The sequence below is a fragment of the Castanea sativa genome, chromosome 3 (assembly GCF_040712315.1).
Source record: "Castanea sativa cultivar Marrone di Chiusa Pesio chromosome 3, ASM4071231v1".
NCBI lineage: Eukaryota > Viridiplantae > Streptophyta > Magnoliopsida > Fagales > Fagaceae > Castanea > Castanea sativa.
The window spans coordinates 55,298,423-55,324,476 of record NC_134015.1 but is presented as its reverse complement, the minus strand read 5'-3'; the positions used below and the strand labels follow the sequence as shown (position 1 = coordinate 55,324,476).

General features: G+C 33.8%; 2 protein-coding genes across 4 annotated transcripts; both read left to right on the top strand.

The window, feature by feature from the left end:
- Positions 1-3,904: 3,904 nt before the first annotated feature.
- Positions 3,905-12,506, top strand: LOC142627017 (putative aldo-keto reductase 2). Its single transcript, XM_075800796.1, has 5 exons — positions 3,905-4,239; positions 4,348-4,548; positions 7,836-8,008; positions 8,090-8,192; positions 12,033-12,506. The coding sequence occupies exons 1-5, from the start codon at positions 4,024-4,026 to the stop codon at positions 12,369-12,371; spliced, it is 1,032 nt and encodes a 343-aa protein (XP_075656911.1). The 5' UTR covers positions 3,905-4,023; the 3' UTR covers positions 12,372-12,506.
- Positions 12,507-16,808: 4,302 nt separating this feature from the next.
- LOC142627015 (putative aldo-keto reductase 2) lies at positions 16,809-24,637 on the top strand. 3 transcript variants are annotated; one of them, XM_075800794.1, is made up of 6 exons: positions 16,830-17,176; positions 17,320-17,520; positions 17,628-17,795; positions 20,116-20,288; positions 20,370-20,472; positions 22,079-22,354. In XM_075800794.1, exons 1-6 carry the CDS (start codon positions 16,961-16,963, stop codon positions 22,223-22,225), a joined length of 1,008 nt encoding a protein of 335 aa, XP_075656909.1. In that variant the 5' UTR covers positions 16,830-16,960; the 3' UTR covers positions 22,226-22,354. The 3 variants fall into 3 exon arrangements, with proteins under 3 accessions (XP_075656907.1, XP_075656909.1, XP_075656906.1); XM_075800791.1 differs by lacking the exon at positions 22,079-22,354 and adding an exon at positions 24,131-24,637 and having other exon boundaries at positions 16,838-17,176; XM_075800792.1 differs by lacking the exons at positions 17,628-17,795; positions 22,079-22,354 and adding an exon at positions 24,131-24,637 and having other exon boundaries at positions 16,809-17,176.
- Positions 24,638-26,054: the final 1,417 nt, after the last annotated feature.

The following is a 26,054-nucleotide window of genomic DNA, read 5'->3' as shown; positions in this document are numbered from 1 at the left end:
TTTACAAAGTTTAGGGATGAAAATATAATTTTTTTTTTTTTTAAGTTTAGGGATGAGAAATAAACTTTTGACAAAGTTTAGGAGCCAAAATAATATTTTACCCAAAAAATAATTATTCATGTCCTATACTCTATCAAAGTTTAGATCAAATCCACAAAACTTAAACTTTCTTAAGAAGTGACCATGTTAGATTTGCCCTCCTAATGTACAATCACAAAAAATTATAAATTATAGAGTTAGGAAATGAACAATTACCAAAAAAAGTATAAAATTAAAAAATTGTTGGTGGTGGCTATAGAAGCAATTGACCCAACTACAAAAACTCAACCATAGAAGCAATCCACCTAACTGCAAGAACAATATTATGTTTGTTTTTAAATTTTATAAAACCAAACTTTTAGATCTTTTTTCTCTTGATTTTTTTAGTTTTTTATGTTTTGGAATAAGAGAGGTATAAAAGGGTAGCAAAAATACAAATTTACCTCTATCTTTAACAGAAGTGGATAACAGGAGACTAACGGACCTTACCTCAAGTAGATAAAGTGACATTTTTCAAATCACAAGTAGACAAAGTGACTTCGGGTCAAATTACAGGTGGGTTTAGTGTAATTTCCGCTTTATATTACAAGCAACTCGAGCTTCCTAAACTCGAGTTCCCCGTGGTTTTTTAATTTATAAAATACCAGATTAGCCTCTGCCACCATGTCACATTTTTTTGGAACTCAATTTTCATAAACTCGAGTTCTATGTAGAACTCAAATTTCATAAACTCAAGTTTCAAAATAGTGGTATATTACTAAATACTTCTCAAATGGTGGTAGATTGCTAAATATTTTGTCCAAATATGGTATTTGGCCATTTTGGCCCCAAATTGGAAACTAAGGTAAACTTTAGTGAGCAATTGCATCATTTTAGTGGATTGCCTACTTTAGCATTAAAAAAGAATTAAAGTTTTTTTAAAAATATTACTTCTTTTTTTTTTTTTTTTGAGAAACAAACACACATACAAGGGAGGGGAAAATGAATTTTAACACAAAGGCACACCACAACTCCACTCAAAAGCCTAACAAAGAAAAGAAAAGTTGTCAAGTTATCCATTTAGAACGATTCCATTATTTCAATCAACAATACAAGGAAAAATATTAAAATGAAATTTTTTTGGTAAACATAGGAAAGTGCATATATTTAAGTAGTTATTTTTTAAAAATAAATTTAACTCAAAAGATTGTGGACTTCTAGATGATTTTTGTACCCTACTTCTTCTTCTTCTTCTTCTTCTTCTTATTATTATTATTATTATTATTATTATTATTTTTGCTGTTAGCCAGTGTGAATATATCTATGCAGTTATGCTTATCAAAAAATGCTCATGCAGTTATGTCGTCAATGTCAATTTTCAATTAATATCACCTAATAGGCTTTATTGAAAGATTTATTTCAACTGAAAACAAGGAGATCAAATCATATTTTCGAAATCAAATCATATTTTTGGAGTAATTAATTATTCAGAAATGGCCACTATAAATTGAAGGTCTATAAATAAATAAAAATCATAAAAATGATATTCGTTACTATTTTTTTTTCTTTTTTTCCTTTTAGAAAGGGATATTCATGACTAATTTAATAAGTCATTTTCACCTCAACAATAAGTCCATCTTTGCAGTTATCTTAAGGTGTGTTTGTTTGGAAGTAAAATAAGGTAGATGGAAAATTTTAGAGATAAAATATAAAGAAATTTTTTTTTGGAGTATGTTTAGTTGGATAGAGAGAAAGGAAAAGTAATAATAAGGCCGAGTGTTTTCTAAATATCAAATTAATTGAATTAGTTATCATGTATCAATTGACATAGTTTTTTTTTAAAATGATCTTTGCTTCTTATATTATCTTAAGTAGTCAATAATCACCTGATATTCTTGCAGAGCCTTCATTTATCACTATACCCACTCCTCTGTTTTGAGAACACTTTCTTGAATCAACACTATTGTTGGCACATGCTTCTCTCTTTTTTCTCATGATGTTTTTCTTTTTTATCCTCACTTATAATAACACATTGCTTTCTTTTCATTCCATGTACACCTTTCTCAATACCTTTTTCATCATTACAATCAGTCTGGGTATGAGCATCTGTTACTTTAGAAGTACCCATGGTTGGTGTCGTAACCATATGCTCATTCCTAATAGCCTTTTTTGCAAGAGCCTTCTTCAGCACATATGCTTCCCTTTTCTTTTTTTTCTGCTCCTCAGATAATGTGCTATACCAAGATGTCTTTTTCTTTGGTTGTTCTTTGACACGTTTATTCATATTATATACTACACATATATTAGTTATCTGCATATATCTAGTTTAATTTTAAACTATACTATTTTATACATGTGTAAACTTACTTCTTTGTTGCGAGCTACCAACTAAAACAACAATATAAAACAACATAAGAGTTTATGATAAACAATAATATCAACGTTAAAAAATATGACCAAACAAACAAAATACAATACAACTGGACTTACCTGTTACTTTGAAGCTTTGTTTTGGAATCAAAGAAAGAAAAAAGGAAAGATGAAAGAGTTTGTTTTATGATTACTCATAGCTGCTCTCTATCAATAAGTGGAGTAGTTGGTAAAGCAGAGTCCTCCTCTCCAGCGTTGTTCTTCTCCCTCAAACTTTTGTCCTGTGTTCGTGTCCATCAACAGAGTAGTTGGCTGACCAAAAAAAGCTAACAAAGAGATAAGATAAAATAAAATAGGGGAAAAGACCAAAAGACCTACGCTCTCTAACTGATCAAATTAAAAACTTTTAAGGTTAGAAGTGTAAACCATCTACACAGAACGAAGAAACCAACTCAGCTCTCCTTTGTCCTTACCCCAGAAAGAATAAAGAAGAAGGTGCTTGTCACATTCTCAAAAAAATAAAATAAAAAAAAGGTGGTGCTGAAACAATAAACAAATAGCAGACAAGTAGCTCGACAAAAAAGCACTGTTCACGAAGTGCATTGATTCGCTCTTTTTACTATAGGTAATAGATTCCTTCTTTAGTGTTTTTTCTTTTTTGTCCTTTTCCTTTTTTTAATCTCCTTTAGGTTTTTTTTTTCCCTTTTCTTTAAAAATTTTTTTCGTTCTTTAGCTTTTTTTTGTCCTTCTCTTTGGTGCTTTTATTTATTTATTTTTTCTTATTTGTTATTTTTTTAATCTCTTAAGGGCATAAAAGTAAATTTATACAAATTATATTTTTTATTCATCTATTCAAACCAAACATCACAAGAGAAATTAAATATTTTTCTATCATTTTTGCATTTTTTATCCTTTATCTGTCCAACCAAACTGACTATTAAATAAATAAATAAAAGGAACCGTTCTCTAATAGGGATTAGGATTTGGTGCGATTACATTTAATGAGTGTTTGGATAGCATTTTGCGCGTTTGGTTGAAAATTACCTAGGTCCCACATTACTGTTCACAAACCCTATAAAAAGATGAAAAACACAAATGAATTATTTTATACTGTTCATATTACTATTTAACTGAAGTTACCATACTTTCAACTTAAAAAATCAACTAACTTATAAATTATTTTATTATAATACTTTTAACAATAAATTTTTAATTTTCAACAAAATAAATGATATTTAAAGAGACCCTTACACCTTACCAATTGCTCCGGACAATTCACTCCAAGTCTCTCGCAACATTTTTTTACTTTTATTCATTTTTTATATTTAGTAGTGGAAGTTTAAATTATTATTTTTTCAACTTTAAAACTCAATCCCTCGATTCCCTCCAAAGTGGGGTGGGAGTGGGTGAATAGTTACCCAAAGAAAACGTATGTCCTTACGCCAGCATTTTGATAATTACGAAAGAGGACAATTTGTATTTGTATGTGTAGTTGTAGGAGTAGTAGGACCATGTGATATGCTATATATATTTCTATGATTCCGTCTTCTGGGCTAAAAGGCAGCAACGAGTAGTAGTAGCAGCAGCAGAAGAGTTGATTGTTGAAGAAGAAAAAAAAACAGCTAAAAATTAATAATGGGTGGAAGAGTAGAGAGAATAAAGCTGGGTGCACAGGGACTGGAGGTGTCTGCACAAGGTTTAGGGTGCATGGGAATGTCTGCCTTCTATGGTCCTCCAAAGCCTGATGAAGACATGATCTCTCTCATCCATCATGCCATCCACACTGGTGTCACCTTCCTCGACACCTCCGACGTCTATGGCCCCTTCACCAATGAAATCCTCCTTGGAAAGGTACTAACGCTTCCTTAATTAATATAAATGCTGTACGTAGTACAGTAGTGTTCCTTCCTAGCAAGGGAGCAATGCATATGCAGCTTTACTCATGGGTGGTTGCTGCAGGCTCTGAAGGGAGGGGTAAGAGAGAAGGTGGAATTGGCAACAAAGTTTGGTCTTAGCTTTGCGGATGGGAAGAGCGAAGTCTGTGGCGATCCAGCGTATGTGAGAGCAGCTTGTGAGGCCAGTTTGAAGCGCCTCAATATTGATTGTATTGATCTCTACTATCAGCACCGTGTTGACACCCGCGTTCCCATTGAAGTCACGGTTAGTTAATCCATATCAGACTCAGATATCAAGGGTCCGTTTGATATATGCCATTAAAAACTGAAAATTGTTGTATGAAAATAACCACCAAACAACCCAAGTCTTAAGTAGCAGTCTTGTGCTTTTTTAATATACCCTAAAATTAATTTCCATCGACAATTCCGCATATATATATAAAAGGGCAAAAATGGCCTACTACCATAATTTAGCAAAAAAATTAGCACTACCATTGTTTTGGAAATTCGCAAAAATCTACCACTTTTTTGGAACTCAAATTCTTTGAAAAAATATAATCTGAAAAATTTGGAGAACTCAAGAACCATGGAAAATTTAATTTCACCAAATTTGAATACCCAAAAAGTGATAGATTGCAACATAATTTGTAAAAATGTGCTATTTGATTATTTTCACCTATACATAGTACCATTTCTATTTGTATTTTCATTATTATATCAAAAAGTGATAGATCCTTACATATTTCGAAAACAGTGAATTGCAACATAGTTTGCAAAAATATACTATTGGGCTATTTTCGCTTGTATATAGTACCATCTCCATTTGTCTTTTCATTATTATATCAAAAATTATTCTTTGCATATATGTGTGATGGCTGGAACTAGAATACACACTTTTTAACTCTCACAACCTTATCTTAATGAGGTCCGATTAATGTGTGCCCTAAGGGCACACTTTAAGACATCCATTTTTGGAAAGATTTTATGAAAAATTGAAAAAACTATAAAACTTTTTCAATTCCCAATAAAACTTTTTTCAAAAATAGTATATTATTGTGTGCCCTTAGGGCACACATTAGTAAAATCCATCTTAATATATTTGTTACTAACTTCCACACAATAAAGACCATTGTATTTCTATAAATAAAAAAATAAAAAATAAAAAATAAAAAAAGGAAAAAGAAAAAGGGGAGGGAGTATTTAGTTCTAATTGTTTGTAAGCATTATTATATTATACAATCTTTGTTCCCAAATATTCTAGTCTAGTGTGCTTTGTTCCTTTCAAAGTTCTTTCTAGCTTACAAGGGTCACTCCATTTTTAGATAAAGTAATGTAGTAAAGCTTAAGTTGAGGCAAATGTCTATGGCGGCAGGGTTGGCTTATTAATTGCAATGTCATGGCTTATTAGGACTTAATCTAACTCTTTTGCTTTGTAAATTTGTGTTCAATTGGATTTTTCCAAACAATAGCTGGTGGAAATAGAGTTTATGCATTCAATTCAGAAATAGAACCAGAAATGTTGGCAGTAGAGAAATCCCCTTTTACAGAAATTTAGCCTATTATTTTTTTTTTTTCATTGTCTATTTCCTGATAATTATTTGAACAACATGAGCAGAATCTGTTCAGATTCCATTTAGAGTCGAGCTGATTTTGTCTTCTGATTTTAAAAGTCCCCGTTGGAATCATATCCTGTCTCAGTGAAATGCCATATTAAGATTTGACTGAACATCCAAGATTTAAAGAATGTCATCCAGAAAAAAGAGTGCAGGACATTTAGCCACACTTTGTTACACTCTCCTTTTTGTAGTTTCTTCTCTTAGGAACACTATTATAAGCCTCTTTACTTTCATATTTTTTAAACATGAACATTGTGTGGACTTCCTTCTCCATTCTATACTTGCGGTGCCAAAAAAGTAGAAGTTTGTTCTCACTTGCCTCTTTTGCTCATTCATATTGGAAGAACTGAAACCTTCTTTCACATTTCGATTATAGTTTAGAGTGTATTGGAAGAAGATCATGTGTATGAATGACAACAAAAGCAAACCAAATTAGGAACTCCTCATTTTCTCCTTCATTCTACTTCAATCAATTCAGCTGAGTGAGGGAATCAAACTAATGATTTTTATTTATTTTTAATTGATTGAACTGAATATTGAATTAATGTAGAAATCAACTAACGCTTTTGTTTTGATGAACTCATTTTCACTTTTCTATATAATGTATTTCATACAACTTCACCCCATCCCCCCATTCGTATCTGCATCTCCACATCCCTAACATTTTGGACTGCATCCTAGGCAAATTCAAGGAATCAATATTCTGAATTCTTTTTTATATTTAATATATATTTTTAGTGACTTCACATGTCCTTTTGAGGAGAGAGAGAGTCAAAGGCACCATATTTTACTTGTGCTCCTTTTGAAGGGTTAATGAGCATTGTTCTGAAGGCGTCATAATTTGACATATGATGACTATCAATATGCAAATTTAAATTTATCTTCATGCTTCACTGTAAGTGATCATCATTGTTAAATTATTTATGAGATCTTTGAATAAAGGAAACTACCATTTGGCTAAGAACATGTAACCATGAACCTATCCTATCATGACTGTCAGATAATGATCAGCAAGCATTATAATTTGGCATTTATCATATTCTATGCTATGAAGCACGGGTGCGGGTGCAGGTACGGGTGCGGGACTCGGCAATTTTTGAAAAAGGTGGGTGCGGGTGCGGCCGGACTCGGCAATTAAAAAATTATTAAAAATATTTTTATTTATATTTTCTATATATTTTTACTATTAAAATATTCTTAAAAAACATATTACTAATTTACTATGCCTTGATTCACAAAACAAAGAAAGAAAAAAGCAAGAAACACAAAACACAACACAAAACCAAAAAGAAAACACAAAAGAAGCAACAAATATTCAAAATAAAATTAAGAAATGATAGATTTAGGGTTTTTGGGTCTCATTTAGAGCCGATTTCGGCTGTTGCAGCATGAATCAAGGCCTGTTTCGGCCGTTTCGGGCCTGTTTCGGCCGTTTCGGTTGCCGGCCGATACTGCCCGATACGGCCGAAACAGCCAAAACAGGCCCGATTCTGGCCGAATTGGCGCCGCGTCAGCGCGATTTAAGCCGCGTCGGCGCGAGTCGGCTGGAAAAAAAAGGAAAACACGTGGCCGAAGCGGCCCGACGCAGCACCGACGCGCGAGCAGCGGCGTCCCTCGCGCGTCGCCGCGTCGCACCGCGTCGGACGCGGGTGCGGCACCTCCGGCGCCGCGTCCGTGCTTCCTAGATTCTATGTAGTCTAATTACATATCAATATACTATTGTTACAGTGATTATCTTGCAGTTATCTCTTTGTTAGCCAGCTTAGTTGTTACATTTGTTGCCACTATTTTCTCTTAATGTGTCCCATTATGCATATTTTAAAATCTTGCTGTTGAGCATCCATTAATTATATTTTCTCTTAATATGTCCCATTATGCATCTTTTAAAATCTTGCTGTTGAGCATCCTCTAATTCTAATCTCCTTTGTATTGTAAGATTGGAGAACTCAAGAAACTAGTTGAAGAGGGTAAAATGAAGTATATAGGTCTAGCTGAGGCCTCTGCTTCTACAATCAGAAGGGCACATGCGGTTCATCCCATAACTGCTGTGCAGCTAGAGTGGTCTTTGTGGTCTAGAGATGTGGAGAAAGAAATAATTCCTACTTGCAGGTGAGGTGTCAATTACAATTGCATTTTAAGGTATATAATAATTATGGTTCAAAATTTAAATTTACTCTCCTAGTTGTTCAGGGAACTAGGGATTGGGATCGTGGCATACAGTCCATTAGGACGAGGGTTCTTTTCGTCTGGGTCTAAGTTTCTTGAAAATCTGACTGACGATGATTTCCGAAAGGTTCGTAGGTCCATCACTCAAATGTTGTGCTTAAAAATGAGATATACATGCATTTAGTTTCACAGTTTTATAGCATCATCAGTGCATTATTAGAGATTTTATCTCCTCAGTTGGCTCACATGGTGATTGACCTTGCAAATATCTATATGCTTTGCCTGATACTCTAAATGAACTAATACAGCATATAAAGTTTGACTTTTTACCAACTTCGTTAGTGGTTATAGTATACAGGTAATCTAATAATCTGAACAAGTGATTTTCAATGTCTAAATGTTTTGCTGATAACTTCACAGTGCAGATGTCAAGTGTCTATTGTATATTTGTTATTGTATCCTACCTCATTTCTCGTTTAGCCATTCAGAATACTTGGTTCTTCTCTATAATAAGATTTTTTTAACCGCTTTCTAGATCAGTTTTCTTGAAATAGAATATTTTCCCATTTAACTCCTTTTCGTTTTACAGAAAACTATTTTTATGTAATGGTTATGGACAAATTGTTTGTTGCTATTTTGTCTTTGCTCCAAAGAATTTTAATAATCAATTCTAGAATCTATGTAAGTCATCTATGAAAGAAGTTTTTGACTTTTTGGATGCTGTACTGCTTGAAAGATACTGATTTTAATATATGCCAATACTTCAATGGCACATCATACTGATTGAACCGAATAAATTAAGCATGGCATACCTAGATTACAATTGTTATTTTCCTACCTCGGTTTATGTCATCTGTACTGCCTTCTGGAATCTTTTAGAGTCATGAATATTAAGTGATGCAGGACAATTAAGAGAAAATAAAAGAACAAGAAAACTAAGAGACAAACTCTAAGAATCAGCACCTAGGGGTTGCTTGGAATTGACACCAAGCAAGAAAACTTAGCCATCAACACCTAAGGTGTTAGGAATCAGCACCCAATGAATTGGAAAATCTTCCATCTGAATTTCATTAATCAATAGAGTTGTTAGAGGGACACATGGCTGTGGGTTGTGGAAGAACATTAGGAAAGGTGCAGTCATGTGGTGTATACAGCGGGAAAGGGTATTCGCATTCGGTTCTAGCAAGACTCTTGGAGTGGTCCTATTTCTTTGAAAGAGTTATATTATGAATTTTTTGTCTGTGTTGTGGTTCAAGATGCTCTGATTTTTTATCTGATTTTATATGCACCAGATGGGGGAGGTAGGAGTTGGAACTTACTTTTCCGTTGTGAGTTTAATGGCTAGGAAATGGGGAGAGTTTACTCTTTCTTTGAGCATGTTTTTGCCAAAATTCCGAGGTGGGTGATGATGTTTGATTTGGCAGTTGAATCGTTTATGGTATTTTTTATGTGCACTCCTTTTATAATTCTTTATTGAAAGCAACTTTTGTTTCTTTCCCTTGGCAAAGCATTTGGTGTGTTAAGATACCTAAAAGGTTGTCTTTCTTTTTATGGACTGTTGATAGGGGTGAGATTCTTACAATAGATAACCTTGTTAAAAGGAACTTACCTCTTGTTAATTGGTGTTGCCTATGTCGGTGTGATAAGGAAACTGTGGATTACCTTTTACTCCATTGTAGTTTGGTCGTGCTTTTTGGTGTGAGGTTTTTCTTTTGTTTGGGGTTTAGTCGGTGATGCCAAATAGCGAATATAGTTGTGTCTCTTCTTTTCGCTTGGAGGAATTGACTGGGGAATTATTCTTCAAATGTTTGGAATATGGTACTGGCATGTCTTATGTGGTGAGTATGGAAGGAACACAATGCTTAAACTTTTGAGGACATTGAGGGACCTATTTATCTATTGCAGAATTTGCTAGCTAGGACCTTGTTTCAATGGTCTCGTATTTGGGGTCTTACACATTGTATTTCCTTGTCTTTTTTCCTTTATTTTTGTTATAGTTTCTATTTGATTTTTTTTTTTTTGTATTATTTTCTTTGCTGTGAGTTTACAGTTGTAAACACATTGCACTTTTACTATCAATAAAACTTTTACTACCTATAAAAAATAAAAATAGAAAGTCTAATAAAACATAAACCACTTGAAGCCATTGTATAGCGCTTGCAAGAATAAAAGTTCATAAACCATAAAACTCCAAACTGATAATAATCTAAAGGCCAATCCTTATCTAATCGTCCAATCCTTATTTGAACTCAAAATAAAATGGAATCCTAAACTAATCTAACTACATAAGAAATCCAATCTAATAAGGTGTGCTGTCCTGATTAGCCCTCCTGGAGTGGGGAAGACTTAGCCCCATCAAGTATAACTCTGAGTAGTACTCTAGTAAATCGGGATCAAGTTGCTACAGTTCATCTCTTGTGATCTGAATGTAGTCCAATATTGGTCGTCCCTTCCAACGAACTAGGTTCCACGGAATTTCTCCATCCCTAGTAGAAATAACCCGTTCATCTAAAATAGCATCAATAGTTTATTTACGTGCTGGTATAGGGATTTGGACAAAATCATGGGGCTACAGTTCATCTCTTGTGATCCAAATGTAGTCCAATATTGGTCGTCCCTTCTAGCGAACTAGGTACCACAAAATTTCTCCATCCCTAGTAGAAATAACCCGTTCATCTAAAATAGTATCAATAGTTTATTTACATGCTGGTATAGGGATTTGGACAAAATCATGGGGCTGGAAATAAACGGCTGGGCCTTTATAAATAGCCAAATTCTCACTATTAAAGATGGAGTCATTTTCATAATCAATTTGAAAATCAACAATATATGCATTTGGTCCAGCATGTTTCAACATTTTGACTAATTCAATACTACAAGCTTGCAATTGCTTACTTGGAACCATGATGAAATCGCGTGCTTGAAATTTCATGTAATCTGAACTAGCATGAATTTTATCGGGATTATCATTTTCTGGAAATTGGTTACTTACCTAATGATGCTTATATGTTCGTATTGACTCAAGTGCCCTATCATGGGGTGAAATGGGAGAGTACCTAAAGGCTTCCTAGACTTTACTTCAAATGGAATCACGCTTTCAGGTTTGGGACTTTCACATGCATATTGGTTGACATGGGAAATGGAATCCTCACTCTGTCTTTTCTAGATTACTCTCATGGGTTGTGAATTGGTATCATTTGAATGCAACCAAGTTTAAGGTTTTCCTTGCGTTAATCATCTCTGACATTGATTTTAGCCATGTTGGGTTCATACACTTCTTCTATATCGTCCTCTTTATTCTCTTTCTCCTCTTCATAAAGGATAAGGGCCTTAGTTGGGCATTTGGCAACAATATGACCAAAGCCTTGCCATGTAAAGCATTCTAGGTGGGAACCAATTTTTGATGATTCACTCACCACTTTTTTTCCTTTATCATCCCTAGCTAATGGTGCACTAATTGTGTTGGGCATAGGAGGGGGTAAGGTGAGTTGAGGCCTAGGGGTTAAGGTGAAATGTGGCTTCCTACTTGAAGATAGAGGACTACTGGTGACACTAGATTTCAGGATACCTCACAAACAGGGATCTAGAAGCTAACTCACATTTTCTAGCAAGTTCATAGGCATGATCTATGAACTAATCCAACTACATAAGAAATCCAATCTAATAAGGTGTGTTGTCCTCATCATTAAGCCAGGGAACAGCAGCTGTGGATGCCTATAGACCTAAATAGATGTGTTATGGAATTTTTTAAACTTTATATTCATCATTGCCTTTATAAATTGTGCTGCCTCAAAATTATTTTTAGTGATGAAGTCTTTATGTTGTTAACAATAAGTATCTTAATGTGTAATTATCATTGGCTTTATGAATGACAGAATGAGATGTGACCCTGCCTCCATGAAAGGCTTCAATGTTATTTTGTGATTCAGTCCTGATGCTAGCTAACATATGTAGTTGCTACTTGCAGTTCCTACCTAGGTTCCAACCTGAAAATCTAGAGCATAACAAAACCATATTTGAGCGTGTTAATGAAATAGCAGCAAGGAAAGGATGCACCCCATCACAGCTAGCACTGGCTTGGGTTCATCACCAAGGAAAGGACGTGTGTCCCATACCTGGAACCACCAAGATTGAAAACTTTAACCAAAACATTGGAGCTCTATCTATGAAATTGACACCAGAAGAAATGGTTGAACTTGAATCAATTGCTGCTGAGGATGTCGTGAAAGGCGACAGATATACGAATGAGACTCCAACTTGGAAGGATTCTGAAACCCCACCACTTTCTTCATGGAAAGCTACATAAGCACAAGTCTATTTCTATGTATCAATATGTACGTGAGTTTCATGAGCTTTTGTCATGCGTCATGTATCAACAAGTACATTGAGCAATATAAGCAAGTTGTGGCATTTGTTGTGCCACTTCATGTGGCACAAGACTTATTCATCTTCACATCCTTCTTAGTAGTATCACGCAAACCAAGAATGTAAATGTTGAACATCCAAAAGTTCATGAGACAACTGTTATGAATTATTTCAAAGCAAAAAATTAGTTTTCATCACCATTAAAAAGTTGAGAAATGGACTTGGGCCGTATCTCAATCTCGCAAAATTTTGTTATTGTTAATGACTTGAAGCCTTTAAAACTTGGCCACCAGATAAGCTTTTTGCAGATCCCAAATTGAATTGGGTAATGTGAGGATTAGGTTTGAGCTCCTTCAAAATTTAAGCTCTTGTTTCTTTTGCTCTGAAGTAAGGGAATTTTTAAAATTGAAAAAAAAAATCCCAAAGGTCATTACACGATTTAAAAGCTTATATTGCTCTAACTTGCCTTAGTAAGAACATTATAAACAGTTAGTCATGTTTTATGCAATAAAACTAGTGGATATGCAATATTACATTTAAACCAAAGGCGGAGCTAGCTAGGGGGGTTGAGCGGGGGGCAACTTCCCTCCCAGCCTGCCCAAAAATTACCCTTAGTTCTTATAGCTAATACTTATTAAAAACCCTTGCCTATTTTTTTTTTTTTTTTTTGGGGGAGGGGGTATAGTAATAGCAATTTATAATATATCAGCTTGGACTATATTCCTTAACCTGCGAGGAATTTTATCTTACTAAAAGCTCTACTCACTCACACTTAATGATAATTTTGCGAACTAATTACGTTACTCTATCTGTTTCTTTGGTCTTAAAACAAAGCATAACTTCTAACTTCTAAATGAACCAATGAGCAACCTTAAGTCCTTTACTAGCATGCCTTGTGCTAAAGTTTTTTAGTGTGACCCTACCATACTTTAGCAAAGAGGCCTTGATCAATCCCTTCAAGAATAATGTCTTGCATATCAACATGGAAAGAAACCTGTACCGCATGGAAAGCCTCCATCTATTGTGAAGTTTGCTTGATAAACCCCCTCCCTACTTAGCTTATAACATATGGCTTTTTCCTTTTTCTTTTGTGAAATTTCTTGTTCATGTCGTTAATTAGCTATGTTCTCTATTATTATTTTTTAAAATATTTAATGTCTATTATGGTTTAGAAAGTGTATAAAAAAAAAAGACATATTAGAGAAAAAAATAAACCCATTATTATTTTACTTTAAAAAATAACCCTCAATATTAATTAATAAAATAAACTTTATACGATTATTTTTTCTCAAAAAAAAAAAAAAAAGGGGGAACAAGGTGCTATGCCAACCCCAAAGTAAATGCAATGGGGACCCGATTACTCCAATGCCAAAACAAATGAGATGGGGGCACGAGGTCCCCTTATATAGGTTTCTCTGTCGCTAGGAAAGTTTTGGCTCTAGCCATCTTCTCTTAAGCTGTAGAATAGGTTGTCCCTTCCTTGTGAATGTGTGTTTTGTTCTTTGAAGGTAACACCTTTGTTGGGTTTTTTGTTGTGACTAAAATAATTTATAAAAAATTTAAGAAACTACATCATTGCATGATTTGCTATTGTATGACTTCAATTTGTATTACAATTTAATGAAGAAACCATTGCTTAAACGTGTAATGATTTACAAAAAAATTGTCAAACAGTTTTAAATGCTATAAAAAATAACTCAAAAATTCAAATATTAAAACTTCTGAAAGACCAAAAAATATTAAAAAATCAAATGATTCACTACTTAGAAATATTATTGAAACAAAAAGAATTATTTCAATTATTACAAGCTTTTTTATCTTATAAAAAACGATTAAAGAGAGTTTGGTGGTTCATGTAAGAAAATTACTTTTTAAAAAATACATGAAATACCATAAATTAATATTTTTTTAATGAAGTAGAGGAAAAGAAAATAATATAAAAAGAGTTCATGCCTCTACCCAGTTTAAAAAAAAAATATTAGGGTCTGCTTTGCTTTTATAGTGTTCATGATTAATCTCGCAAATTTGAAGATAAATTATCAATATTTGAGTTTGAGTTTAAGTTGGACTTGTTAGAGAGATAGAGTTTCACTCCTTGTTAAATTTAGATTAAACAAAAATCATTTTATTTAAATAAAATGATAATTTTATTTAAATATTGTGTAGACAAAGAAAATTGTGAGAGTTTCAGAGGTTTCGGTTATATATATATATATATATATATATATATATAACTTGTACAATTGCCTTTCCTTCTTGATATTTTAAAACTAAAGTTTTTCATGCACCAAGAACAACTATGTCGGAAAGTGAAAACCTGAATATTGTTCAACTGTTTCGCACCTAGAACCATGTATGGCCCGACTCTTTGGCCTCTCATGAAATGTTCAAAAAAATAATTATTCATGTCCCATACTCTATCAAAGTTTAGATCAAATACACAAAACCCAAACTTTCTTAAGAATTGACAATGTTAGATCTGCCCTCCTCATGTACAATCACAAGAAATTATAAATTATAGAGTTAGGAAATGAACAATTACCATTAAAAAAAAAAATTTGTTGGTGGTGGTGGCTATAGAAGCAATCAACCCAACTACAAAAATTCAACCATAGAAGCAATCGATCCAACTACAAGAACAATATTATGTTTGTTTTTCAATTTTATAAAACCTAACTTTTAAATCTTTTTTCTCTTGATTTTTTTAGGTTTTTATGTTTTGAGAGAAGATAGATATAAAAGGATAGCAAAAATACAAATTTACCCCTCTTTTTAACCAAGGTGGGTAACAGGAGACTAATGGACCTTATTTCAAGTGGATAAAGTGACAATTTTCAAACCACAGGTAGGCAAAGTGACTTCGGGTCAAATCACAAGTTGGTTTAGTGTAATTTTCCTTTTATATTACAAGCAACTCGAGCTTCCTAAACTCGAGTTCCACCTGGACTTTTAAACTATAAAATACCAGATTAGCCTCTGCCACCATGTCACATTTTTTTGGAACTTGATTTTCAGAAACTTGAGTTTTATGTAAAACTCAAGTTTCATGAACTTGAGTTTTAAAATAGTGGTATATTACTAAATATTTCTCAAACAGTAGTAAACTTTTAAATATTCTGTCCAAATATGGTATTTGGCCATTTTGACCCCAAATTAGAAACTAAGGTAAACTTTAGTGAGCAATTGCATCATTTTAGTGGATTGCCTACTTTAGCATTAAAAAATAATTAAAGTTTTTTTTTTTTTAAGTATTACTTTTTTTTTTGAGAAACAAATACACATACAAGGGAGAAGAAAATGGGTTCTAACACAAAGACACACTATAACTCCACTCAAAAGCCTAATAAAGAAAAGAAAGGCTATAAAGTTATTCAATTAGAACAATTCCATTATTTCAATCGACTATACAAGGAAAAATATTAAAATGAAATTTTTTTGGTAAACATAGGAAAGTGCATATATTTAAGTAGTTATTTTTTTAAAAAAAGTAAAAATAAATTTAGCTTGAAAGATTGTGGATGTGTTGATGAGTTTTGTATCCTACTTTTTTTTTTTTTTTTTTTTGGGCTGAGAGTATCCTACTTATTGTTTTACTTTTGCTGTTAACCATTGTGCATATGCCTATGTGGTTATGCTTATTGAAAGATTTATTTCATCAAAAAATGAGATAAAATCATATTTTTGAAATTAAATCATATTTTTGAAATAATTAATTATTCAGATGTGACAGCTATTAATTGAAAGTCTATAAATAAATAAATATCATAGGAATGATACTCGTGACTATTTTTTTTTTTCTTTTAGAAAGGTATATTCATGACTAATTTAATAAGTCATTTTCACCTCAACAACAAGTCCATGTTTGCATTTATTTTAGGAAGTATTTGTTTAGATGTGAAATAAGATAGATGGGAAACTTTGGAGAGAAAATAGAAAGTAAATTTTTTTTGAGTAAGTTTGGTTTGGTGGAAAGGAAAGAAAATAAATAATAAAATCTAAGTGTTTTCTTTTTTAGCCCACTAAAAAATTCTCTCTTCAAAATAGAGAAAAAACAAAATAGTAATGTTTGGACAAAAAACTCCCCTCCAATTAACGTGCTACGTATTGTTTATAGTACTTTTTTTTTTTCTTTTTTTTTTCTTGCTTTCTTTTCCGTTTTGTCATTTTTTTACAGGTTTTGTCTTTTTTTATTACGTGTCAACTGTATTTTTTTTAATTTCCTTCTATAGTTTTTTTTGTCCTTTTCCTTTTTTTAATCTCCTTTATTTTTTTTGTCGTTTTCCTTTTTACTTTTATTCATTTTTTTTATATTTAATGGTTGATTTTTTTTTTTTCAACTTTAAAACTCAACCACTCGATTAGTGGGGGAATAGTACCCAAAGAAAACGTATGTCCTTACGCCAGCATTTTGATAATTACCCCAGCAAATGATATGCTATATATGTGCATAGATATTTCTATCTTCTTGGCTAAAAGGCAGCCAAGAAGAAGTTGATTGTTGAAGAAGAAAAAAAAAGCAAAGAATTAATAATGGGTGGAAGAGTAGAGAGAATAAAGCTGGGTTCACAGGGACTGGAGGTGTCTGCACAAGGTTTAGGGTGCATGGGAATGTCTGCCTTCTATGGTCCTCCAAAGCCTGATGAAGACATGATCTCTCTCATCCATCATGCCATCCACACTGGTGTCACCTTCCTCGACACCTCCGACATCTATGGCCCCTTCACCAATGAAATCCTCCTTGGAAAGGTACTAAAGCTTCCTTAATTAAAAAAAATATGCTGTACGTAGTACAGTAGTGTTCCTAGCTAGGCAGCAAAGCATATGCAGCTTTACTCTTTAGTTTCCATTTTTTGCGTGGATTGGGTCATACTCATGGGAGGTTGCTACAGGCTTTGAAGGGAGGGGTAAGAGAGAAGGTGGAATTGGCAACAAAGTTTGGTGTTAGCTTTGCGGATGGGAAGAGCGAAGTCCGTGGCGATCCAGTGTATGTGAGAGCAGCTTGTGAGGCCAGTTTGAAGCGCCTCAGTATTGATTGTATTGATCTCTACTATCAGCACCGTGTTGACACCCGCGTTCCCATTGAAGTCACGGTTAGTTAATCCATATCAGATTCAGATATCAAGTCTTAAGTGGTAGTCTTGTGCTTTTTTAATGTCCCCTGAAATTAATTTCTATCGACAATTCATATATATATAAGGGCGAAAATAGCCCACTATCACTATTTAGCAAAGTCCATGGCGAAGTCCATGGAGATCCAGCGTATGTGAGAACAGCTTGTGAGGCTAGTTTGAAGCGCCTCAATATTGATTGTATTGATCTCTACTATCAGCACCGTGTTGACACCCGCGTTCCCATTGAAGTCACGGTTAGTTAATCCATATCAGATCCAGACATCAAGTCTTAAGCGGTAGTCTTGTGCTTTTTTAATGTCCCCTGAAATTAATTTCTATAGACAATTCATATATATATATAAAAGGGCAAAAATAGCCCACTACTACTATTTAGCAAAAAAATTAGCAATCTACCCTTATATGCAGGAATCTACCACTTTTTTGAAACTCCTTAAAACTCAAGTTTTTTGAAAAAATATACTCTGAAAATTTTTGAAAACTCGAGCCCATAAAAAACTCAATTTCGCCAAACTCGACTACCAAAAAGTGGTAAATTTTGCAAAAATGTGCTATTTGGCTATATATAGTACCATCTCCATTTGTCTTTTCATTATTATATCAAAAATTATTCTTTGCACCTATGTGTGATGGCTGGAACTGGAATATACATTTTTTAACTCTCACAACCTTATCTTAATGTATTTGTAACTAACTGCCACACACAATAAAGACCATTGTATTTCTATAAAAATAAAAATAGAGGAGGGACTATTTAGTTCTAACTGTTTGTAAGCATTATTATATTATACAATCTTCGTTCCCAAATATTCTAGTCTAGTGTGCTTTGTCCCTTTTTAGCTTACAAGGGTCACTCCATTTTTAGATAAAGTAACTTAGTAAAGCCTAAGTTGAGGCAAATGTCTATGGCGGCAGGGTTGGCTTATTAATTGCAATGTCATGGCATGTCACAATCGATCTCCTTATTTTATCCTGTTTATGTTCTCTTCTTGGTTTCAACTCATGATCTTTGTTAGCATGTATTTCTTCAATTTTAAGTGTTAATCTAACTCTTTTTCTTTGTAAAATTTTTGTTCAATTGGATTTTTCCAAACAATAGCTGGTGGAAATAGAGTGTATGCATTCGATTCAGAAATAGAACCAGAAATGTTGGCAGTAGAGAAATCCCCTTTTACAAAAATCTGGCCTATTATCTTCTTCTTCTTCTTTTTCTCATTGTCTATTTCCTGATAATTATTTGAACAACATGAGCAAAATCTGTTCGGATTCAATTTAGAGTGGAGCTGATTTGGTCTTCTGATTTTAAAAGTCCCCGTTGGAGTCATATCCTGTCTCAGTGAAATGCCATATTAAGATTTGAATGAAGATCCAAGATTTAAAGAATGTCGTTCAGAAAAAAAGAGTGCAGGATATTTAGCCACACTTTGTTACACTCTCCTTTTTGTAGTTTCCTCTCTCAGGAAAACTATTATAAGCCTTTTTACTTTCATATTTTTTTTAAACATGAACATTGTGTGGACTTCCTTCTCCATTCTATACTTGTGGTGCCAAAAAAGTAGAAGTATGTTCTCACTTGCCTCTTTTGCTCATTCATATTGGAATAACTGAAACCTTCTTTCACATTATCAATATAGTTTAGAGTATTGGAAGAAGATCATGTGTATGAATGACAACAAAAGCAAACCAAATTAGGAACTCCTCATTTTCTCCTTTATTTTACTTCAATCAATTCAGCTGAGTGAGTGAATCAAACTAATGGTTTTGATTTATTTTTAATTGATTGAAATGAATGTTGAATTAATGCGGGAATCAACTAACGCTTTTGTTTTGATGAAATCATTTTCACTTTTCTATATAATGTATTTCATACAACTTCACCCCATCCCCCCATTCGTATCTGCATCTCCACATCCCTAACATTTTGGACTGCATCCTAGGCAAATTTAAGGAATCAATATTCTGAATTCTTTTTTATATTTAATATATATTTTTAGTGACTTCACATGTCCTTTTGAGGAGAGAGAGAGTCAAAGGCACCATATTTTACTTGTGCCCCTTTTGAAGGATTAATGAGCATTGTTGTGAAGGCGTCATATTTTGACATATGATGACTATCAATATGCAAATTTAAATTTAGCTTCATGTTTCACTGTAAGCGATCATCATTATTAAATTATTTTGTAATTATTTATGAGATCTTTGAATAAAGGAAACTACCATTTGGCTAAGAACATGTAACCATGAACCTATCCTATCATGACTGTCAGATAATGATCAGCAAGCATTATAATTTGGCATTTATCATATTCTAAGTAGTCTAATTACATATCAATATACTATTGTTACAGTGATTATCTTGCAGTTATCACTTTGTTAGCCAGCTTAGTTGTTACATTTGTTGCCACTATTTTCTCTTAATGTGTCCCATTATGCACATTTTAAAATCTTGCTGTTGAGCATCCATTAATTCTATTTTCTCATAATATGTCCCATTATGCATCTTTTAAAATCTTGCTGTTGAGCATCCTCTAATTCTAATCTCCTTTGTATTGTAAGATTGGAGAACTCAAGAAACTAGTTGAAGAGGGTAAAATGAAGTATATAGGTTTATCTGAGGCCTCTGCTTCTACAATCAGAAGGGCACATGCGGTTCATCCCATAACTGCTGTGCAGCTAGAGTGGTCTTTGTGGTCTAGAGATGTGGAGGAAGAAATAATTCCTACTTGCAGGTGAGGTGTCACTTACAATTGCATTTTAAGGTATATAACAATTATGGCTCAAAATTTAAATTTACTCTCCTAGTTGTTCAGGGAACTAGGGATTGGGATCGTGGCATACAGTCCTCTAGGACGAGGGTTCTTTTCATCTGGGTCTAAGTTTCTTGAAAATCTGACTGACGATGATGTCCGAAAGGTTTGTAGGTCCATCACTCAAATTTTGTGCTTCAAAATGAGATATACATGCATTTAGTTTCACAGTTTTATAGCATTATCAGTGCATTATTAGAGATTTTATCTCCTCAGTTGGCTCACATGATGATTGACCTCGCAAATATCTATATGCTTTGCCTGATTCTCTAAATGAACTAATACAGCATATGAAGTTTGACTTGTTACCAACTTCGTTAGTGGTTATAGTATACAGGCAATCTAATAATCTGAACAAGTGACTTTCAATGTCTAAATGTTTTGCTGATAACTTCACAGTGCAGATGTCAAGTGTCTATTGTATATCTGTCATTGTATCCTACCTCATTTCTAATTTAGCCATTCAGAATATTTGGTTCTTCTCTATAATAAGATTTTTTAACCACTTTCTAGATCAGATTTCTTGAAATAGAATATTTTCCCATTTAATTCCTTTTCTTTTTACAGAAAACTATTTTTATGTAATGGTTATGGACTAAGTGTTTGTTGCTATTTTGTCATTGCTCCAAAGAATTTTAATAATCAATTCTAGAATCTATGTAAGTCATCTACGAAAGAAGTTCTTGACTTTTTGGATGCTGTACTACTTGAAAGATACTGATTTTAATATATGCCAATACTTCAATGGCACATCATACTGATTGAACGGAATAAATTAAGCATGGCGTACCTAGATTACAATTGTTATTTTCCTACCTCGGTTTATGTCATCTGTACTGCCTTCTGGAATCTTTTAGAGTCATGAAAATTAAGTAATGCAGGACAATTAAGAGAAAATAAAAGAACAAGAAAACTAAAAGATAAACCCTAAGAATCAGCGCCTAGGGGTCGTTTGGAATTGGCACCAAGCGAGAAAACAGGGCCATCAACACCTACGGTGTTAGGAATCAGCCCCCAATGAATTGGAAAATCTCCCATCTGAATTTCATTAATCAATAGAGTTGTTAGAGGGACACATGGCTGTGGGTTGTGGAAAGAACATTAGGAAAGGTGCAGTCATGTGGTCTATTCAGCGGTAGAGGGTATTCGCATTCGGTTCTAGCACGAGTCTTGGAGAGGTCCTATTTCTTTGAAAGAGTTATATTAGGACTTTTTTGTCTATGCTGTGGTCCAAGATGCTCTGATTTTTGGTCTGATTTTATATGCACCAAATGGGGGAGGTAGGAGTTGGAACTTACTTTTCCATCGTGAGTTTAATGACTGGGAAACGGGGAGATTTTACTCTTTCTTTGAGCATGTTTTTGCCAGAATTCCAAGGGGGGTGGGTGATGATGTTGTGATTTGGCAGTTGAATTGTTTATGGTATTTTTTATGTGCACTCCTTTAAAAATTCTTTATTGAAAGCAACTTCTATTTATTTCCCTTGGCAGAGCATTTGGTGTGTTAAAATACCTAAAAGGCTGTCTTTCTTTTTATTGTTTGCTGCTAGGGGTGGGATTCTTACAATAAATAACCTTGTTAAAAAGAACTTGCTTCTTGTTAATTGGTGTTGCTTGTGTTGGTGTGATAAGGAAACTATGGATTACCTTTTACTCCATTGTTGTTTTGCTCATGCTTTGTGGAGTGAGGTTTTTCTTTTGTTTGGGATTTAGTGGGTGATGCCAAATAGCAAATGCAGTTGTCTCTCTTCTTTTCGCTTGGAGGAATTAATTGGGGAATTATTCTTCAAATGTTTGGAATATGGTACTAGCATGTCTTATGTGGTGAGTATGAAAGGAACGCAATGCTTGAACTTTTGAGGACACTAAAGGACCTATTTATCTGTTGAAGAATTTGCTAGCTAGGACCTTGTTTCTGTGGTCTCGTATTTGGGGTCTTACACATTGTATTTCCTTGTCTTTTTTCCTTATATTTGTTAGAGTTTCAATTTGATATATATATATATATATATATATATATATATATATATATATATATATATATGTGTGTGTGTGTGTGTGTGTGTGTATTATTTTCTTTGTTGTGAGTTTACAATCATAAACACATTGCACTTTTGCTATCAATAAAACTTTTATTACCTATACTCTAAACTCTAAACTGATAGTAATCTGAAGGCCAATCCTTATCTAATCGTCTATTCCTTATTTGAACTCAAAAGAAAAAATGGAATCCTAAACTGATCCAACTACACAAGAAATCCAATCTAATAAAGTGTGTTGTCCTCATCAACCCTCTTAGGGTGGGGAAGACTCAGCCCCATTAAGTATTACTCTGAGTAGTACTAGTAAATTCGGATCAAGTTGCTGCAATTCATCTCTTATGATCCAAGTGTAGTTCGATATTGGTAGTCCCTTCCAGCGAACTGGGTACCATTGAATTTCTCCATCCCTAGTAGAAATAACCCGTTCATCTAAAACAACATCAATATTTTATTTACGTGTTGGTATAGGGATTTGGACAAAATCATGGGGTTGGTAATAAACTGCTGGGCCGTTATAGATAGCCAAATTCTCACTATTAAAGATGGAGTCATTTTTATAATTAGTTTGAAAATCAACAATATATGCATTTGGTCCAACATCTTTCAACATTTTGACTGATTTAGTACTACAAGCTTGCAATTGCTTACTTGGAACCATGATGAAATCCCGTGCTTGAAATTTCATGTAATCTGAACTAGCATGAATTTTATAGGGATTTTCATTTTCTGGAAATTGTTTAGTTACCTCATGATGCTTATATGTTCCTATTGACTCAAGTGCCCTATCATGGGATGAAATGGGAGAGTACCTAAAGGCTTCCTAGACTTTACTTCAAATGGAATCATGCTTTCAGTTTTGGGACTTTCACATGCATATTGGTTGACATGGGAAATGGATTCCTCACTCTGTCTTTTCTAGATCACTCTCATGGGTTGTGAGTTGGTATCATTTGAATGCAACCAAGTTTAAGGTTTTCCATGCGTTAATCATCTCTGACATTGATTTTAGCCATGTTGGGTTCATACACTTCTTCTATATCGTCCTCTTTATTCTCTTTCTCCTCTTCATAAAGGATAAGGGCCTTAGTTGGGCATTTGGCAGCAATATGACCAAAGCCTTGCCATGTAAAGCATTCTAGGTGGGAACCAATTTTTGATGATTCACTCACCACTTTTTTTCCTTTATCATCCCTAGCTAATGGTGCACTAATTGTGTTGGGCATAGGAGGGGGTAAGGTGAGTTGAGGCCTAGGGGGTAAGGTGAATTGACGCTTGCTACTTGAAGATAGAGGACTGGTGGTGACACTTTGGATTTTAGGATACCTCACAAACAGGGATCTAGAAGCTAACTCACATTTTCTAGCAAGTTCATAGGAATGATCTATGAACTAATCCAACTACATAAGAAATCCAATCTTATAAGGTATGCTGTCCTCATCATTAAGCCAGGGAATAACAGCTGTGGATGCCTACAGACCTAAATAGATGTGTTATGGAATTTTTTAAAACTTCATATTCATCATTGCCTTTATAAATTGTGCTACCTCAAAATTGTTTTTAGAGATGAAGTCTTGAAGCTGATAACAATAAGTATTTTAATGTGTAATTATCATTGGCTTTATGAATGACAGAATGAGTAGTGACCCTTCCTCCATGAAAGTCTCCGTTGTTGTTTCATGATTCAGTCCTGATGCTAGCTAATATATGTAGTTGCTACTTGCAGTTCCTACCCAGGTTCCAACCTGAAAATCTGGAGCATAACAAAGCCATATTTGAGCGTATTAATGAAATGGCAGCAAGGAAGGGATGCACCCCATCACAACTAGCACTGGCTTGGGTTCATCACCAAGGGAAGGACGTGTGCCCCATACCTGGAACTACCAAGATTGAAAACTTTAACCAAAACATTGGAGCTCTGTCTGTGAAACTAACACCAGAAGAAATGGTTGAACTTGAATCATTTGCTGCTGACGATGTCGTGAAGGGCGACAGATATTCGAAAGATATTCCAACTTGGAAGGATTCTGAAACCCCACCACTTTCTTCATGGAAAGCTACATAAGCACAAGTCTATTTCTATGTATCAATATGTACGCGAGTTTCATGAGCTTTTGTCATGCGTTATGTATCAACAAGTAGAGTTTAGGTTGAGTTCTTGATTGTTTAAAGAATAAGTACGTTATGTTGAAAATAATGTATGCTTATAAATTATAATCATTCCAGCTTCAACAACGTCGATTATAAACATAGAATACAAATTATCTATCCCATTTTTTATATTCTACTTTATGCTATGAATGCTTGAACATGTATTAAACCTTACCAAAACAACATCATCCCAAGTACTAGACGATTTAGCCTATGGTGCCTTGGGGTCAATCAAGTTTAGGTTGTGTTCACCCTTATGATCGTTATATTTATTTCACCGCGGAACTGACTCACTGATCATTTGTGGCCTCTAGCCCTCAAACTGAGTACAGGTGAGGCATCTAATCTAATACATGAAAGACAAAGATTCCCACTCTTGTTAATATATAGTATCTTCACATCCTTCTTAGTAGTTTCATGCAAACCAAAAAGGGAAATGTTGAACATCCAAAAATCCATGAAATAACTGTTACGAATTATTTCAAATCAAAAAATTAGTATTCATCACCATAAAAAAGTTGAGAAATGGCCTTGGCTTGTACCTTAATCTCACAAAATTTTGTTATTGTTAATGACTTGAAGCCTTTAAAACTTGGCCACCAGATAAGCTTTCAGCAGATCCCAAATTGAATTGGGTAATGTGAGGATCAGGTTTGAGCTCCTTCAAAATTTAAGCTCTTGTTTCTTCTGCTATGAGGTAAGGGAATTTTAAAATTTAAAAAAAAAGGGAAGGTCATTACACGATTTAAAAGCTTATATTGCTCTAACTTGCTTTAATAAGAACATTATAAACGGTTAGTTATGTTTTATGCAATAAAACTAGTGGATATGCAATATTACATTTAAACCAAGGGTAGAGCTTGGGGGTCGAGCAGGGGACAACTGCCCTCCTAGCCCGCCCAAAAATTACCCTTAATTCTTATAGCTAATACTTATTGAAAATCCTTTCCTACTCTTTTTTTGGGGGGGGGGGGTGGTTTATAGTAATAGCAATTTATAATACATTAGCTTGGACAATCTTCCATAACTTGGGAGGAATTTTATTTTACCAAAAGCTCCACTCATTCACACTTAATGATAATTTAGCCAACTAATTACGTTACTCTATCTGTTTCTTTGGTCCTAAAACAAAGCATAACTTCTAACTTCTAAATGAACCAATAAGCGTTCCCATTGAAGTCTCGGTTAGTTAATTCATATCAAATTTAGATATCAAGTCTTTTTCTTTTAATATATGATAGAAATTCTACTCTAGCCTAATCTAAGTTTATATGTATGTATAGCTCCTCTTGGAAACTTGAACTCCAACTCTTACTCTCTACACCCCACAAGTACTTATATCTATAAAATGACCATCATACCTAACGGTTAGTTAATTCATATAAGATTCAGATATCAAGTCTTTTTTTTTTTTTACATGATATAAATTCTACTCTAGCCTAATCTAAGTGTATATATGTGTAAAGCTCTTTCTAGAGACTTAAACTCCAACCCTTACC

What these genes read in the sequence shown, in the direction of transcription:
- LOC142627017 (XM_075800796.1), top strand. Translation starts at nt 4,024, where the DNA reads ATGGGTGGAAGAGTAGAGAGAATAAAGCTGGGTGCACAGGGACTGGAG. An exon ending in ATGAAATCCTCCTTGGAAAG is followed by an intron (nt 4,240 to 4,347) that starts GTACTAACGCTT and finishes TGGTTGCTGCAG; the next exon opens with GCTCTGAAGGGAGGGGTAAG. An exon ending in GCGTTCCCATTGAAGTCACG is followed by an intron (nt 4,549 to 7,835) that starts GTTAGTTAATCC and finishes TTGTATTGTAAG; the next exon opens with ATTGGAGAACTCAAGAAACT.
- LOC142627015 (XM_075800791.1), top strand. Translation starts at nt 16,961, where the DNA reads ATGGGTGGAAGAGTAGAGAGAATAAAGCTGGGTTCACAGGGACTGGAG. An exon ending in GCGTTCCCATTGAAGTCACG is followed by an intron (nt 17,796 to 20,115) that starts GTTAGTTAATCC and finishes TTGTATTGTAAG; the next exon opens with ATTGGAGAACTCAAGAAACT. An exon ending in CTGACGATGATGTCCGAAAG is followed by an intron (nt 20,473 to 24,130) that starts GTTTGTAGGTCC and finishes TGCTACTTGCAG; the next exon opens with TTCCTACCCAGGTTCCAACC.